Here is a 17,736-nt window from a genome sequence, read left to right as displayed (position 1 = left end):
TGAACATTTCCTTCAACAGGGTTCTGAAGCTTTGTTTCTCTAGTTTCCTAGAGAACTAGTGCACATGGAGTATAATCAGGCACATGCCAGACTCGAAAATAAATTGTTTATTTTAGTAATACCCTAAGGAATAGTCTCCAAAATTTAAAAAGAAAATCTCAATGAAGGCATCATAAGTGAAGGAATGCCACAGACTGTCACTAAGGTAGACTAGTCGCAACTGGCAAACATGTAAGTTCTAGCTCCCAGTGTTTTTATATCGTTACACTTGATTACAAAAGAATAATTTTAAAAGGTTTAGTTCTTGAAAAACAATAGACTATCAATAACATTTTTCAAAAGCATATAACAACTTTTTAAACTAATACAATTTCATTACCATTTTCTGAGTAGAAACATAAAAATTTTTGTATTTTTTGAATATAGCATGATTTCAAAATATGTACAGAGAAGTTCAATGGAGCTAATTAAAAATACCTTACTTCATTTATTGATTTGTGGTGAGAACATTTAAAACTTATTCTGATGATTTTTAAAGATTTATTTATTTTTATTGGAAAGGCAGACTTACAGATGAAGACAGAAAGATTTTCCGTCCATTGGTTCACTCCCTAAGAGGCCGCAACGGCCAGAGCTGAGCCGATCCGAAGCCAGGAAACAGGAGCTTCCTCCAGGTTTTTCACAGGGGTAGAGAGTCCCAAGGCTTTGGGTCATCCTTGACTGCTTTCCCAGGCCACAAGCAGGGAGCTGGGTAGGAAGTGGAACAGCCAGTACATGAGCTGGCACCCAAATGGGATCCTGGTGCATACAAGGTGAGACTTTGCCACTGAACCATTGCACCAGGCCCTTACTCTGATTTTTAAAACAATTTTGTGCAACAGCTGTCCAGAATGTATTCATACCAACTCAATCTGCATCCGTGGATCAGCATCGATTTCCCATTCCCCACCACCCCAGGCCATGGCAGCCACCACTCTACTTTGTGTCTCCATGATTTCCAGTCCTGCAGATGTCACATAGTAGGGAGATCGTATCGTATGCATTTTTGTTCCTGGCTTATTTCATTTAACAGTTAAGTACTCCAGGTGTGCTCACACTGTGGCAAATAACAAGATTTTAGGGCTGAACAGTATTCCATCAGTACTGTTTTTAGTAGGCTTAAATTCTATGTATTCTGGAACCTGTAACTGTATGCTCTGAGGGTGGCTCATTATATGATAGTGCATTGGATGTCTGTAAATTAAGCAGTTGCTTCTTATGATGTGCGTCACTTTCCTGGCTGGCAAGTGCATCCAGTGATTCTCTTAGACAGCTCTTTAATTCTTCAATCCCGTCTCCAGTAACTGCAGAAATGGGAATGACATGTTGAAACTTCACAAGCTTCTCTGGAATCATGTTTCTTTCAATTAAGTGCAGAAAATCTGAAAGGAAACAAATCCAATTTCATTTTCAAGGTCTTCGAAAGAAGGTCAAAATTATGTTAGAGGTTTGTGAAGCAGGGCACTGAAAACTATTTATTTTTTTAAGATTTTTTTTTTGTAAAGTGATATAAATATTGTGCATATTCATGAGGTCCCATGTGATGGTTCAACACATGTATACAATGTATGCTGTCAAATCAGGGTAAAAATATCCATCCCCATACACATACATCTCATTATGGTAAAAACATTCAGAGTACTTTTCTTAAAAAAAGTACACACCATGATCTGCAGTCATCCTGGCACGCAACTGAAGAGCACACTTATTTCTACTAATTATAACTTGGTACTCATCCCTCCCCAGCTTCTTGTAGCCTCAATTATACTCTCTCTGTTGACAAGATCACCAATTACAGATTGCAGGGGAGTGAAATCATGTGGTCTTTGCACACTCTGTTTGCTTCACTTAATGACCTCCAGTACCAGCCATGCTGCTGCAAATCAGATTTCTTCCTTTCAGCAAACAGTACTCCTTTCTGTGTGTGCCACTTTGTCTTTATACATTTATCAGCAGAATGACACTCGGTTTGTTTCCATTTCTTGCCTACAGTAAACATGGGGGCACAGATGTCTCTTCCATGGACACATTTCACTTCCGGGAGTGGGAGAGCTCTATTCATAGTTTTTTAGGAAGCTCCGTATTATTTTTCACAATAGCTGCACTAATGTAGATCCCACCAACAGTATGCACAGATCTCTTTCGCCCCACATCCTCACCAGCACAATGCTGACCTGATGAGAACAGTTCATTTCATTGGAGCAAGCTGATTTCTCACTGCAGTTTTTATTTCACTGTGATGATGGTTTGTAATGCTGAATGGTGATCATTTCTATGTCTTCTTTAAAGAAGTGTCTGTTTAAATCTTTAAACAGCAGCTTTCCAATGGGATGAACTAGCATTTGTATCAATCAGAACACTAGGGCTGAAAGCCACAGGCTAAGCCAAGGAGGGGCTTGGTTTCTGAGATCTGCAGACACCAAAGGAAGTTGAGAGTCCAGCTCAGGAATCGTCACTGTTTTAGGAACAGCTGTGAATTCTTGGGGTACATTCACTCCGAAACCTCCAATTAGCAAACAGAATAACTCAGAAAGTAAATGACATTAAGCAATGAAGAGTTGTATCAGGAAAAGCTTATATTCTAAGACTAACTTATTAGTTCAAGAACAGCTGCAGCAAACGTATTACACAAGAGAATTTTTTTGAGAGGAGGAAGGACCTCCTGATGTTCTTCCTATAATTTCCCCACTTGTTATTCCAAAGACAAGCACTGAGAGAAATGATACCACTTAGAAACATGTTAGACACTCACCACTCGCCCTTCTCTGCCTCCTGTGTACATGAAGCTCCCTAGTAAGTCTCAGAAATCTCAAAGTATCATCACCACAGGATGTGGAGTTTTTGAGAAAGTTTCTTTACACGAAGTGATCCGTTTAGGAAATACTGTCAGAGTAACACTATCTATTTTTCTGCGTCTTACACACAACAGGACTCGTTCTCCTCAAGGAGCGATATGCTGCAGAGATCGACAGGACTGATTCAGGACAGAAGCACAGCTCCCTGGACCTGCTGGCTCTGTCAGGGCAATGACGGTCAAGGGCCTGCGAGCAGGTCAGTTAAAGCCAAGACTGCTCAGGCAGATGCCGACGTTCGCTTCCTTTCACCCACATTTCATTTACGTTCCTTAAGAGGTTAGCTGAAATTTTACTTGTTTACGAAGCCCTACCTTTAGTCTTTCTTTTTGTTTACCTCCTTTAACTTACTGGGTATATGATATTCTCAAACCTGATAATTTATTACATTTACAATGCGACTTAAAGGTTATCAAATAGTGTGTTGTTTCTTCAAATACACATGGTTTTTCTAAGTCGGAACTGTCAGTTTTCTTTTCCAGTGATAAAATATTTAGCTTTCTATGTACATAGTAAGTATTTATTATGCTGGGATTGAAGGAATGAACAGCTTTACCTTTAGGATTCTGCAGCTGGTTCATCAGTTCATGGAATTTATCTTGTGCTTCAGGCAAGTCCATTTTATTAACTGCCAGGAGCGCAGGTTTTGTCTGAAGTTCCTCTTTGTACAGCTCCAATTCCTTTAAAGAAGTAAACAAATAATAAATAAATAACTTACTTTACAATAGTATATATAAATTAGTTTCTTTGTGATGTCTTTCTTTAATGGTATGGGTAACCTATCAGCTAATCACATTACTAGAACATACTAAATCCCACCAACTACAAAACTGGTAAAGGAAGCTAAAGAATGTATTTCTGGTTAGGTCATGTGTTAGTATATTTTAGCTCACATGACATCTGGTTATGCCCACACAGATGCACCAATAATTGATGTTTTTCTTACAACATTCTAAGAAATAGTGAATGTAATCAGAAGCAAATCTTCACACCCTTGGATTAAGGTACCATTTCTTAGATATGACATCAAAAGCACAAACAAAAACAAAGATAAATGAGACCTGAACAAAAGTAAAATTCTTGGATGTTGCTATTTAGTTGAGTTCCTTATATGTAGGATATTATGAGCCTTATCAGATGTATGGTTTACAAATATTTGCTCCCATTTCACAGGCTGTCTCTTCATTTTGTTTCCCTTCTTGCACAGAAACTTGTGCGCTTAATGTAATCTCACTTCTCAGTTTTGTCGCCTCTGCTTTGGGTATCATACCCAAAACATCACCGACCAGAGACCAACATCCAGCGGCTTTCCCCTACATTTTCTTCTGCAGTAAGACAGTTTCAAGTCTTACGTATAAGTAATTTTAATTCATTTTAAGTTGATTTCAACATAACAGATATAATTGGAGTATAATCTCATTCTTCTGAATATGGGTATCCAATATCATTTATTGAACAGACTGTTTTTTCCCATCTGCATATTCCTGGTACCTTTATCCAAGATTAGTTGACTAAAAATGTAAATTTACACCTAGGTTCTATAATAATTTCTTTAAGGATTATTCTTATTTATTTGAAAGGCAGAGTTACAGATAGCATAGGAGAGACAGAACCAGAGATCTTCCATCTGCTGGTCCACTTCCCAGATACCACACATCCAGGGCTGGGCCAGGCCAAAGCCCAGATCTGGAACTCCACAGGCAGTTGGGCCCTCTTCCAGTGCTTTTCCAGGTCGTCACAGGGAGCTGGATTGGAAGTGAAGCAGCCGGGACTAGATCTGGCACTCATACAGAATGCTCGTGCTGCAGGCAGTGGCATAACCTGCAGTACCACAATGCTGGCCTGTGGGCTCAACATTCTGCTCTGCTGCTCTGTGCGAGTATTTTTATACCAACACCAAGTTGTTTTGATTAATATGGCTTTGTTGCAGAGGTCTTGTAATCAGTTAATGTGAAGACTCCAGTTTTTCTGATTTTGTTCAATATTGCCTTGATTATTTGGATTTTTAAATGTCTGTTTATAACGGCAGTAAACACTGCACAGAATATATAGATCACTTCTGGTAGTATGGGCCAGAGTTAAACTGGGGGACTTGAATAGATCGCCTTCAGAGGACATATCAATGGCCAACAATATACCAGTAAATGTTCAATATCACTAATCATCACAAAGAGACATCAGCTGTTAGAATGACCATTATCAAAACGGCAAAAGATGGGGCCAGTAGCAATAGTAGTAGCAGTAGGTCATTGCATAGTAGGCTAAGCCTCCACCTGTGCTGAACCAAGTCACAATGGCTCTACTTTCAATTCAGTTCCCTGCTTATAGTCTAAGAAAGCAGCAAAAGATGGCTCAAGTCCTTGGGTCCCTACACCCATTTGGGAGACCCAGAAAGAACTCCTGGCTCCTGACTCCGAATTGGCTCAGCTCTGGCTCTTGCACACATTTGGGGAATAAGCCAATGAATGGAAGATCTTTCTATCTCTCCTCTTTTTATAATTCTGCCTTTCAAATAAAAATCTAAAGACAAAGTCTACAACATGTCCAAAATGATATGGAAGAAAAAACCCCTTGCACATCATCAGTGGTAACATGCATTAGTATGGACATCATAGAAAACAACATGGAACTTTCTCAAAAAATAGAACAATCACGTTCATTTGTTCATGTTCCAGCAATCCCACTGCTGGGAATATATAAAAAACAAAGAAGCCAGAGTGTCACAGCAATATCTGCCCTGTCCTGTTCACTAAAGCACCGGTGTAGGGCCCGGCGCAGCGGCGCAAGTGGTTAAGGTCCTCGCCTTGCACACCCGGGATCCCATATGGGCGCTGGTTCTAATCCCGGCAGTCCCGCTTCCCTTCCAGCTCCCTGCTTGTGGCCCGGGAAAGCAGTCAAGGATGGCCCAAAGCTTTGGGACCCTGCACCCGCGTGGGAGACCAGGAAGAGGCTCCTGGCTTCGGATCGGCATGGCATCGGCCGTTGCGCTCACTTGGGGAGTGAATCATTGGACGGAAGATCTTCCTCTCTGTCTCTCCTCTCTGTATATCTGACTTTCCAATTAAAAAAATAATAAAAATAAATCTTAAAAAAAAAAAAAGCACCGGTGTAGCAATGAGCATAAACAATGAAGCAATGGACTACTCCACAGTCTTTTAGAAATCCTGGGGCTTCCAACACTATGGATGAACCTGGAGGACACCGTGCTCAGTCAAAAAGAGCAGATACGGCATACTGTAACTCTCATGCAGAGTGCAGAACGGCTGCACCCCACACACACGATGAGAGCTGAATGGTGCTGCCCAGGGCTGGGATGAGTAGATATGCAGTCCAAATCAAAGGGGACAGAGTCAGGATGGGTTCTGGAGATCTACTGCATAGCATGGTGACTGTAGTTAATAAATGTACTGTCAGACTGCCATGTACACAGGTTAAACAGCCTCTTGGGGTTCACCTTTCTCACATTTCAGAATGTTCCAGATCCCACTTCCTGTTAATGTATTTGAGAAACAGTGAGTAATGGCCCAAATTTGGGTTCTTGCCACCCAAATGAGAGATCCAGGAGGATTTGTAAGAGCCTAAGATTTTTATCCAGCATATCAGGTTTTGTTAAGTTTCTATTTACTTGAGTGGCAGAATTACAGACTGAGAAAAGGAGACAGAGAGAGGGGTCTTCTAGCGACTGACTCACTCCCCAAATGGTCTCAATAGCTGGTGCTGGGCCAGATGGAAGCCAGGAGCTTCATCTGAGTCTCACACATGGGTTCAGGAGACAGCTGGACTGTCCTCTAATGCTTTCCCAGATACATTACTGGGGAGCTGGATTGGAAGCAGAGCAGTCAAGACTGAAACAGGCACTGCCATGGGACTCTGACACAGCAGACTAAGGCTTAACATGCAGTGCCACAGTGGTAGCCCTCCCCAACCCACATTGTTAACAATTATAGAGAACCTGGTGTGATAGCGTAGAGGCTGACGTCCTTGTCTTGACCGCACTGGGATCTCATATTGACACTGGTTCTAATCCCGGAGGCTCGACTTCCCATCCAACTCCCTGTTTGTGACCTGGAAAACCAGTTGAGGATGGCTCAAAGCCATGGGACCCTGCACCCACATGGAAGACCTGGAGGAAGGTCTTGGCTCCTGGCTTCAGATCAGAGCAGCTCCAGCCGTTGCACTCACTTGGGGAGTGAATCATCGGATGGATAATCTTCCTCTCTGTCTCTCCTCCTCCCTGTATATCTACCTTTCCAATAAAAATGAATAAATCTTAAAAAAAAAAACTTATAGAACCAGTGATTATTAAGGAACTGCAGATAGCAAATTTTAATAATTCTTTAATTAATATAAAACATATAAAAAGATGAAATATGCACTTATTCTATTTATTATGCTATTTTATATAGCCTAACATACATCAGAGAAGATCACAACAGTTAAAAAAAAAAAAAGAAAAAAGAAAAGAAACCTACTTTTGTAAGCAGTATTATGGTTTCAAAGGCAGTTCTGTAATGAGTTTGGGATGAAAGCTGAAATCCAGAAATATCAACCTGAAAAAAACAGAGGGGAGGAGACAGTCCACAACATATGGAGAATAGCTATATTACATTTCTAAAGTGGATTATTCTCAAGCTAGTAATTTCTCAATCTATACTACACCAGTTATTTAGTAATTAAAATAAGTTTAAGAAATTGAGGTGTCAAGACAACTATGACTATTCTGATGAAATGATGGTCTACCAACACAGGAAGCACAGACAACCTCATCCTGAACTCCACCACCATCAGTGAAGCACCTGACAGTCCACACTGCAGGACATTGGAACTCTTACGGAGCTACTCAGTGACACCTGAGACAGTAAACAATGCCACCGCATCCCCTTACTACAAACAGAAACTAGGCTTTATGTCTGACTGCCACCTGACTGTACTTAGTGAACACAGTTAGTGAGATAACACCTACTACTGCAGCCACGTTACTTACGATGAGGAACCTCTCTAAGAAAGGTGTTCTTCGGTGATTTCATCATTAAACAAATAGTGTTCTTCTACAAGCTAAGGCAGCTGCATCACTAGGCAGCTTACCATCCTTACGATCCTTACCATCATCATCACAGTCTGTCACTGACCCAGATGTGCCATAGCACATGACTGCACTTTCTATTCAAATTTATTTATAAAAATCCTCTACAAATTCCAATCCACTCATTTCGACATTGCTCTGGCATGCACAAAACTTACAACAAAAAGTAGGTGCCTAGTTCTTTCTATATGCTTGAGGAATTTGTGGCCCATTCCTTTGTTCATATGTGCTCCTTCTATCAAACCAGGGAGATCAGCTACAGATATCTAGTAAAAAGATAAGTGTGATAAAAGAGAAAAACACAAGACCAATTACATTTCACATTTTCTTATTTGCAATACTGTTTCAAGTTTATGATCATCACTGCATCCTTGAAAAACCTATATATCATTATAGCAGAATCGATACATATCTTTAAAAGATTTATTTCTTTGGAAGACTGACAGAAACAGAGAGGGAGACAGAGACAGAAACAGCTTCCACTGATCAGTTTACTCTCTGAATGGCTGCCAACAGCCGGGGCTGGGTCATCAGCAAGTAGGGAGCCAGCAAGTTCACCCAGGTCTCCCCTAAAGGTGGCAGGGGCTCCAAGTTACTGGACCATCTATGGCTGTTTTTCTAAGACAAATCAGCAGAAAGCTCAGTAGGAATTAAAATGCCAATACTAGAACTAGAAGTCACATATGATTGTTGGCAATGCAAACAGCAGCTTAATCCAAAACACCACAGTGCCATCCCCAAAATGTTTTAAAAACCAGAATCTTTTATTGCTATATATTAGGTTCTCTTCGCAACAGCAGCAAGAAGCTGGAATCAGGAGACACAGCTGGAAACTGAATCCAGGCATCCTAACTGCAGACATCCTGACCCAAGCATCCTAACAGCTGGGCCAATCCCCTACTCCTAAATTACCATTTAATTTCACAATTGTGTGAACATTATGAAGGCCCTCATATGAGAAGGTGGAGTGTACAACAGAGATCTCCTATCCCAAACCTCCTTTAGAGGGCCTCTACTGATTTCCCTCATAAATTAGCTGTAAACAACGTTCTCAGGACAGACATGAAGTGCAGTTGCTAAGAAGACACAAGAGACACCTGCAAGCCAATCAGAGTAGCTGTGTTCAAGTCCTGGCTCCCCTTCCCACTCCAGCTAGCTGCTGACATGCACCGCAGCTAACACAGCTCCAGCAGCTGAGGGCCCGCCACCCACAGGGAGGCCTGGAGGGAGCCCCTGGCTCCCGGTGTGGCCTGGCTCAGTCCTGGCTGTTGCAGGCATTTAGGGAGTAGGGGGGGGAAAAAGTGGATGTCAGACCTTTCTGTCTGTTTCTCCAGTGATAATGTAGGTAACTTTTAGAATTTTTTTCCTCTAAATATTATTCTCTATAGCCATATTATGTTATATAATATTTATAATTTTTAAATTTAATATTATATACAACTGCTTTTACTTTTTACTAGAATGTCACTATTTAAAATGAATATGTCTTTTACAGCTTTTGAATTACTATAGGAATGAAACACTGACGCATCATTGTCATCCAAAGTCCGTACTTTGCGCTCAGGTTCATTTTCAGTTGACAACTTATCCCTTGTGATACATGACAACATCATCACACTCAGAATCACCTCGACACCGTAACAATTGTCTGGGTAGCCTCGTCCACCGCCCTTCCTCTGGCAGCCACTGCTTTCTCCTCAGTTTGCCTTTTCCAACACATCCCATGACCACAGAGTAGGCAGCCTTGTCAGATTGGCTTCACTTAGAAAAATGCAACTAGGTCCTTCCTTCTCTTTTCGTGGCTGCACAGCCCACTTTTGTTCAGAGCTGATTCTGGGTATATCACAATTTAACCATTCACCTATTGAAAGAACTCTTGATTGTTTATAAGTTTTATTAATTATGAATAAAGCTGCTAGAAAACATGTGGGTATAACAGAATTTTTCCAAATTATCTGGGTAAATACTAAGGGGCACAACTGCTGTATTTTAAGTTATAAAAGGATCCTTCCAAGTTCATGGAATGATCTTTTAATTCCATTTTCCCTGAACTTTATGAAGTCCCTCTAAATATACTGTTAAGCACTATTATTTCCCTTTGTTTGTTTTAGCTTTATATAGAATATAAACATATATCAAGGAAAAACGAATTTTATTAGCTAGATGAACCCAATATTCTATTGAAAAATTTTTTTTGCAAAAGGAGAAAAGTCAAAATCATTTCCATGAACTTTAGACAGTATTTCTAGGATATGAAGATCAATAACCCTCTATGGTTATGAAAATATTAATTTGCAATGAAAAGAAATAGAAGTTGAGGAAATAAAGAAAATGCAATGCTGCAGTAGTAGACTGGAACTTATATTTGAAAAAGGAGAAATTAAATTCTTATATTTGACTGTGATAGTAATGAGCAGAATTAATGTGATCATATTTTACCGACCGAAAAATAAAACCTTGTAACTTTTCCCTAACACTGCAGAAACAGGCAAATACTACAACATCAAAACAAAACACTTCCTTACTTAATCTAGCATTTTACTTTAAAAATACCTACCTGTTTAAAATCCTTATACATAATCTTTCCAAGTTCAGGCTTTAATGTTGTAACTAAAAGGAAAACAATTAATTAAGGCTGGTGCTTTGAAATACCCTTGTCATTTACAATGTACTTGAAAAAGCTATATGATTTTTATAATCTGCACATTCTTAAACCTAATCTCATCTGTGGCCCCCCAAGTTCTTTAAGCACCCCCAACTTGCACACTGGATACCTGGAGAGGCTCAGAATTCAGGTTCCCATCACTTGTATGTGACATGTCTCTTCTTTTCTTATGCAATTATCCTTAAGCTTTAGAAATCCTATCTCCAGCGTCTCACCTATGACTTTTTGCTTTTCCTCTTCCTTCTCTCTCTCAAGCCCAGTGAATTCTGACAAACACTGGCCAGGAAATTAATAGTAATGAGCTCAAAACGAACTCTGGCTTACCAGAACATAACCTAAGAACGACTTCTTTTTACTTGCAGGGCAGTGTTATTCAGTGTTGTTTTCAGTGATGGCAGGGATCTTGACTCCTACATCCAATCTCCCATTACATCCTTGTAGCTGCTGCAGCAGCCTACTAACTGATCTTTCCAGATCCACGGATGCCCCACATCAGTCCACTTTCTGCATCACAGGCAGAAAGATCTTTTTGAGAAAGCAAAGATAATCATTTTACTCCTTGCTTAAAGCTGCTTTTAAGATGCAAACATCATTTACAACCCTAAAGGTTCTGTGTGACACACACTCTACCTACATCTCCAGCCCGAGTCCCTTCTTCCTTTAAATTCATATTCTGTACACACAGATCTATTCCCTACCTCGGAGCATTTGCGTACAGGCTGTATCCTCTGATTTAATGACCCCTCACCTCCATTCCCATCCATTAACTTACTGTTCTTCAGATTGCAGCAGCACACTTCTTTAAGGTAGACTAAAGGAATCACCTATACCGTTGCAAAAAAAACCCACTCATATTCCCTTGTATTTATTAGTGATATTTGGCCCAACACCACTAGTTTGTAAGCACAATAAAAACCAGCGTGGTAGCGATTTCTGCTACATCCGACTTTCTAAGCTCAGAACTTCATATGATTTCTAGAAACAAATATTTGCAGAATGAATGGGAAGCATTCATCTCTACCTTCCCAGCGCTAACCACAGTGCTTGATAAAGTGTGGCTGACTAACAAAGTCCCAACAAAAGCAAATGACTATGCAACAGGAAAAAATGCAACCAGGTAAATGTCCAATAAGCGCAAGGAATTTGCCTGAGGCCTTAGGAGATTTCAGATGAATGAGAAGCACAAATGTTCTATCAAGTTCAAATTGCGGCCAGCCCTGCACATTTAAATACACAATCAGATTATACTCACATGCATAATCTGCAATAGCAGGCTTTGCGTGGGAAATCCGACTTAACAAAGAGGATTTTCCAGCATTTGGGAATCTGAAAAGAGAAATAAAATTCTAAATCAATAACACTTGTCTGTTTCTGCATTCCCAGCAAATTCAAAAAACAGATTTCTTGGAAATTTCTAGGACTATAAATGGAGAATAATCTTGGAAAACTGGAAAATAAAATACCAAAAAAAAAAAAAAAAAGATAATCCTATGCTAGATACTAAAGATACTTCAGATGTTTCAGCATTGAGAAATAATAAAATAACTGTTATTCAAGTAACAAGCAAAAAAACCTTGAAAGCCACAATGGACAATATATGTAATCTACTACATGTAGCTAAACAATGACAAAATGTTATCCACACCATTATGCCAACTACCTTTAAAAAAATGTTTTGTGAACACTTTCAAATGCAGATAAAAGTACATATAGAGGAGTAATTAATTCCTTCAACAAATATTAATACATTCTCAATATATTTTTCATAATTTGATTTGCTTGAGCAGAAACCCAAATCAGTTCTGCCTTGTAAGTGGCAGATACATCTCTCCCAGCTCTTGGAATGTAAGCTCCATCTCCATCTTGTTCTCCCTTTGCAATTTATTTTCACAGAACTTGCTCACCTGTTGTGTGGAACCTTTCCTGTGCACGTGCTCTGGATCTTTCTACTGGTACCTACATAGCCTCATTTGTATGCTCCACTGTCCTAACTCATAGCTAACTGGTCTTTCTTTAAATAATATAAGGTAAATGTCTTTTACAGTGTAATTTACCTAAGTTACTACTGATAGTCTGTTAGACTCTGATTATTCACTATTTATAAATACCACACAGATACGCAAACATACATCCACATACACACACGCACACATATACAGTGAAAGAGAATATACTGTTAAGTTATTTCCCAGTGGTAAGATGGGGACAGCTTTGTTTTTTTCTGCATTATACATGCATGCTATTTGTCCAACTTCTTTCTGAACTTTAAACATACAGTGATTAGTCTTGAATACGTATTTTCAAGCTGTCTTTGGATAAAGTTCCACATGTCAAAACATTGGGCTAAAGACAAAAATTTATCTTGACTTGTTATTATTGAAAAATAACTACATTTAGCAGCATATTCCCAAAGTGTGTGTGTGTATGTGTGTGTATAATGCTAGTATATATATATAGTATAAATTAGAAATAATTCTGGCCAAAATTTCCATTTTTTCCAAAGTACACAAAAATATAAAGGATACTTACCCTACCAGGCCTACGTCAGCTATAAGTTTTAGGTCAAGGTGAATTATTCGTTTTTGGCCTTTCAATGGCAGGAAATTTGTTAGTAATTTGCCACCAAGACCTCCTTTAGCTATCAAAATTCTGTCTCCCTCTTTATTCAATTCTCCTTAAAGAGAGAAAAAGACAGTAAAGATGAATTAAACAAAAACACTAACATGACATTTTCTTTCAAAAACACTGAGCAGGAAATTACAATTCGCAAGTCTAAAAGATTTGCTAAACACAAAAGATTTTCCTTTAAAAATCTTATCCTAGAAAAATACTTTTACAAGCAGGTCAAAAGAGCTGCTACAGTCTATATATCAAATAAGTACCTTTGTATCTTTTAAACAGTCTTATATCTAACAGTCACTTTTGAACAATTTTATATCATTTGTAAAAAGATTTTCTAAATCCAGAGTTGAACTAGTTACTGTAAGGTTGGGCCTCTGGCCTACCAGTTAAGCTGCCAGCTGAGACACGTGACGTGGAGTGCCCGGGTTAAGTCCTGATCCTACCCCATGACTCCAGCTTCCTGCTAAGTGGAGGAGGCAGTGATGAAGGCTCAAGTACAGAGTTCACGTCACCACGGGGGAAACCTGGGTTGAGCTTAGCTCATCGCTTTGACCCTGGCTGGCCACAGTGAGCATCTGTGTAGTGAACTGCTTCAGTGGATGCGAGCTCTCTCATATTCCGTCTACCTGTCCCAATCCCTCTGGCTCTCAAATAAATGTAAGTAAACAACAATAATGTTAACATGAAAAAGATTCTGCAGCAATCTCCCTTTAGGAGATTGCTCATATAATTTTAGAATAATAATTTATTATAATAATAATAATATAATAATAATTAGATTATAATAATAATTTTGCTCATATAATCTCATATAATTTTAGAATACATATACACTCTTGGGTGAGCATTGTGACACTGTGGGTTAAGTCACTGCTTGGGACATTCACATACCATATTAAGTGCCTGTTCAAATCAAGTCCTATCTCCTCTTTGAATCAAGTGGCTTCTAACGCACACCCTGGGAGGCAGCAGATGAAAGCCCAAGTACGAACATCCCCGCCACCCAGAAAGAAAACCCAGAGGGAGCTCCGGGTTCCTGGCTTCAGCCTGGCCCAGCACAGGCTGATGAAGGCTTTTGGGTACAGATGGAAAATCTCCCTCTGTTTCTATCATTCTGCCTTTCAAATAAGTGAATGTGTTTTAAAAAGCACACATTGTTCACAACCTCAGAAGCTGCGGCACACTCACCAATGACTTGACCATTTTCGTCCGTTACTGAAATACCAACAGGTACAGGGATTTCAAAGTCTTTTCCTCTGGAACCTTTCAGTGCACTAACCCTAAAAACAAACAAACAGAATGAGCTAAATTAAAATAAGAAAGATCTACTATAGTAAATCGTTTATAAGCAAATTTAAAAGTTTACAAAGAAAGTCCCACAAAAATGGTATTAAATTTAACTTACCAGAGTACTAACAAAAGCCATTTTATTTCACAACGAACTAAAGACATTACTTACCTGAAGAGACCACTGTTACAATACAAAAAGGCTTAAAATAAAACTAAAACAAAACCATAGAAATCCACTGACTGAGCAAGTATTTAAAATTTAATCTCAAAAAACAAAACAAAAACCAGAGGATTCTCAGAAAAGTCAAGGGACAGTTAGCAGTGCTAATACCTGGTTGGAAGGCTGAAAAGGGACTGACTGAGTTGATGGAATAACACAGTTTTCTAAGACTTTTTTTAAAATTTGTTTATCTAAAAGGCAGAGATACAAAGAATGAGGCAGGGAAAGAGAGAGATCCTCCACCACTGGTTCACTCCCCAGGTGGCCACAATGGCTGGGGCTGAGTCAGGCGGGAGCCAGGAGCCTTGAGTTTCTTCTTGGTTTCCACTTGGATCATCCTCTGCTGCTTTTGCCAGTGCATTAGCTGGGAGCCGCAACAGAAGCAGAGCAGCTGGGATTGGAATCAGTGTCAGCATGGGATGTAGGCACTGCAGGCGGAGGCTTAACCTTCTAGGTCACAAGGCCAGCCCCTACAGCTAAACTATTAAAAGGGATTCCTAAAGGTTGCAAAAGATGATTACTGTGTCACCACAAAGGAAGTGCAAAAATACAAACAGTCATCAGAAGAAATGGCTTCAAAAGCCCAAGACGTTCTTTAGCACCGGCTTTTTAGGAGTACAGTGCTTCAAACTGGCGTGGCCATTCAGCGAGTACTCACCGGCTGTTGGCTCCTCCCGCAGCCACAAACCGCTTCTGAGGATGTTTGTCTTTCAGTTGCTTCAAAGTCATATTTCCATGGGCCACAACCCAGACGTCACCACCTTTCCCACCTTCTCCCCCCAAGCGGGGGTAACCCATTCCACCGCTTCCTCCCCTGGCGAAGATTCGCAGGTTGTCAACAAAACTTCCATACTTGAAAAGAAGAAACGAAAGAGGTCTGTATACCAAACATGCTCATGTGCTTAATAACTCAGAACCCCGTGCGGCTTTTCGTTCTGCTACAATTTCTTTAAGGCATCTGGGCGGGAGGGATCGAGACTTTATTTACTTATTTGCAAGGCAGAGTTACAGAGAAGCTGGACCTTCCAAATGCTAGTTCACTCCTTGTATAGCCCCAAAAGCCTGAGTCTGGACCTCCTTCAGGTCTCCCACATGGTGGCAGAGGTCAAGGACGTGAACCATATTCCACTGCTCTCTCCTACACACAGGAGCAGGGTGCTAGATAGGAAGCAGAGCACCTGCGGCTCAAGCTGGCAGTCAAATGGCGCGTTGGCATTGCAGGTGGTAGCTTAACCGACTATGCCACAACTTATCTCTCAGTATGACAAATCTTGACGCCATTCTTGTCTTAGCTTAACTTCAGGCTGACTTCTCTCTTCCATGTCTTCTAAGATTCTTCTCTCAACCATTGTCTCATCTATCCTCAAGGCATCCAGGTTATCTGACCTTCACCCTCTCTTCATTCTAGACTCTCCCCTGCATGGCCTCAGTCCATAGCATAGCAGTGACCATTTCTGAGGTGAGAAATTTTCAATGTCCCATTCGTTTGACATCTCCACCAGGAAATAAATTTTTAATAATTAGAAGCAACTGAGAGCATGATCTATAATTTATGTTTAAACCCTTAAAAAAAAAACCCTTTCAATAAGTAACTTGTTTATATCTATCAGTTGAAAAGATAAGTCACTTGAAGAACAAAATGTTAACAAAACTTTTTCCAGGTCAAGATCTGTTCTTATCAAGCAACAAGCCCACACCTGATCTGTCCACCAAGGGAAATCTTTCGGGCCGCGCCTGTGTATTCCTCCAAGCTGTGTTCCCGTTTAGGCACCACTGCCCACTCCTACACCATCTCGCTCTAGTTGGTTCTGCCTTGACGCAGCCCTCCATCTTGCTGGCAACTTGCTTTCCTGAACCAGGTTTGATCTGATCATGCTTCTCTACCCAAGAACTATCCATGACTCTGTTTATGAAACAAAGACTAATCTACTAAGGGGTCTGCACTGCGGTGTAGTGGGTGCCTGCATCCCACATGGGCACCAGCTCAAGCCCCAGTTACTCCACTGTTTAGCCCAAACGCAGCTGGTCTGTCTTTTGTTTTCACATTGTGGGTTCCTAGACGAATCCCCAATGCTGAACCTCTAAACAGGACAAGACAACTATCCCCGTCCCCGCGCCTCCCATCTTTCGTTGCCTTTGGTTTCCTAGATCAGCGACCTACAACAGGCAGAGATCTTGTGGACCAACCTCTCAGGCTACCCATTCAGGATAGCTACTTGCACTTACAGTTGTCATGCTGTGAGTAACTTAGGATAGTTCATAAGAATCAATAACATCTGAACATCTGTTTCCCAAAGATTCAAACACCGTTTTAAAGTTCCTTCCATCTGTAATGCCTTCTCAGGGCACTGTCATAATCAGAGACTGAGCAGCCTCACTTAGGGCAAAACGCGCTGGCAGATTCTCCCCAGCGCGCCTGGGGAAGGCGTGTGCTTCTTAACTGAAAACATGGAACTCTAACCTTTCACACAATGTGATTCCACGGCCGGCACTGCTCAGAGAGGAACCCAAACGTCTCTACATAAAATTCGCCTCATATTACGCTTTTAAGAAAGATCTTAAAAACACTGGAGAAAAAAACAAAGTAACAGTATATGGAAACTAAAAGGGGACACAAAAAATCACCAGTATCTAAGTCTCCCCCAAAAGGAAAAAGAAAGGAAGGTATCCCATTTCCTTATCCCAGGTGCACACAACTCCCCCAAAGAATCGCAAGCCCTGCCCCCAGCTCTTTCCCATCCGAGCCTTCCGAAACGAAAACGGGGGACGTGCGAAAGCAAGCCAGGGCCCCCACTCGGGGCCTCAGGCGCGAGGCCGAGAGGCAGCAATGCACGGACCTTTCGGAACAACAAGCAACTGCAATGAACCATGATGGTGGAGGAACCGGACTCGCTCCCGCCGAGGCAGCCCGCACTCCAGCAGGGCGCCGCCTTTGTACGTCACCGACGGCCGCCCAAGCGTTCTC

At 40.7% G+C, this 17,736-nt stretch overlaps 1 protein-coding gene across 2 annotated transcripts; it reads right to left on the bottom strand.

Moving 5' to 3' along the window:
* Window positions 1–1,132: 1,132 nt before the first annotated feature.
* GTPBP10 (GTP binding protein 10) lies at window positions 1,133–17,736 on the bottom strand. Of its 2 annotated transcripts, XM_040964803.1 has the most exons (10): window positions 17,609–17,736; window positions 15,430–15,623; window positions 14,450–14,541; window positions 13,169–13,313; window positions 11,892–11,965; window positions 10,532–10,584; window positions 8,133–8,240; window positions 7,364–7,441; window positions 3,448–3,571; window positions 1,133–1,421 (listed from the first exon to the last, which is right to left on the bottom strand). In XM_040964803.1, the coding sequence occupies exons 1-10, from the start codon at window positions 17,639–17,641 to the stop codon at window positions 1,159–1,161; spliced, it is 1,164 nt and encodes a 387-aa protein (XP_040820737.1). In that variant the 5' UTR covers window positions 17,642–17,736; the 3' UTR covers window positions 1,133–1,158. The 2 variants fall into 2 exon arrangements, with proteins under 2 accessions (XP_040820737.1, XP_040820738.1); XM_040964804.1 differs by lacking the exons at window positions 13,169–13,313; window positions 14,450–14,541.

Source organism: Ochotona curzoniae, unplaced genomic scaffold (genome assembly GCF_017591425.1).
Source record: "Ochotona curzoniae isolate NIBS_2020 unplaced genomic scaffold, NIBS_Ocur_1.0 scaffold_3835, whole genome shotgun sequence".
NCBI lineage: Eukaryota > Metazoa > Chordata > Mammalia > Lagomorpha > Ochotonidae > Ochotona > Ochotona curzoniae.
This window is presented reverse-complemented; position numbering and strand designations above follow the sequence as displayed.

Bases quoted from the DNA above. Each gene is read 5' to 3' on its own strand.
- GTPBP10 (XM_040964803.1), bottom strand. From the start codon at position 17,641: ATGGTTCATTGCAGTTGCTTGTTGTTCCGAAAG. The intron at 11,966-13,168 runs GTAAGTATCCTT...TTCTCTTTTCAG, and splicing joins GCTGACGTAGGCCTGGTAGG to ATTCCCAAATGCTGGAAAAT. The intron at 8,241-10,531 runs GTAGGTATTTTT...TCTTTTTACTAG, and splicing joins TGTATAAGGATTTTAAACAG to ATATCTGTAGCTGATCTCCC.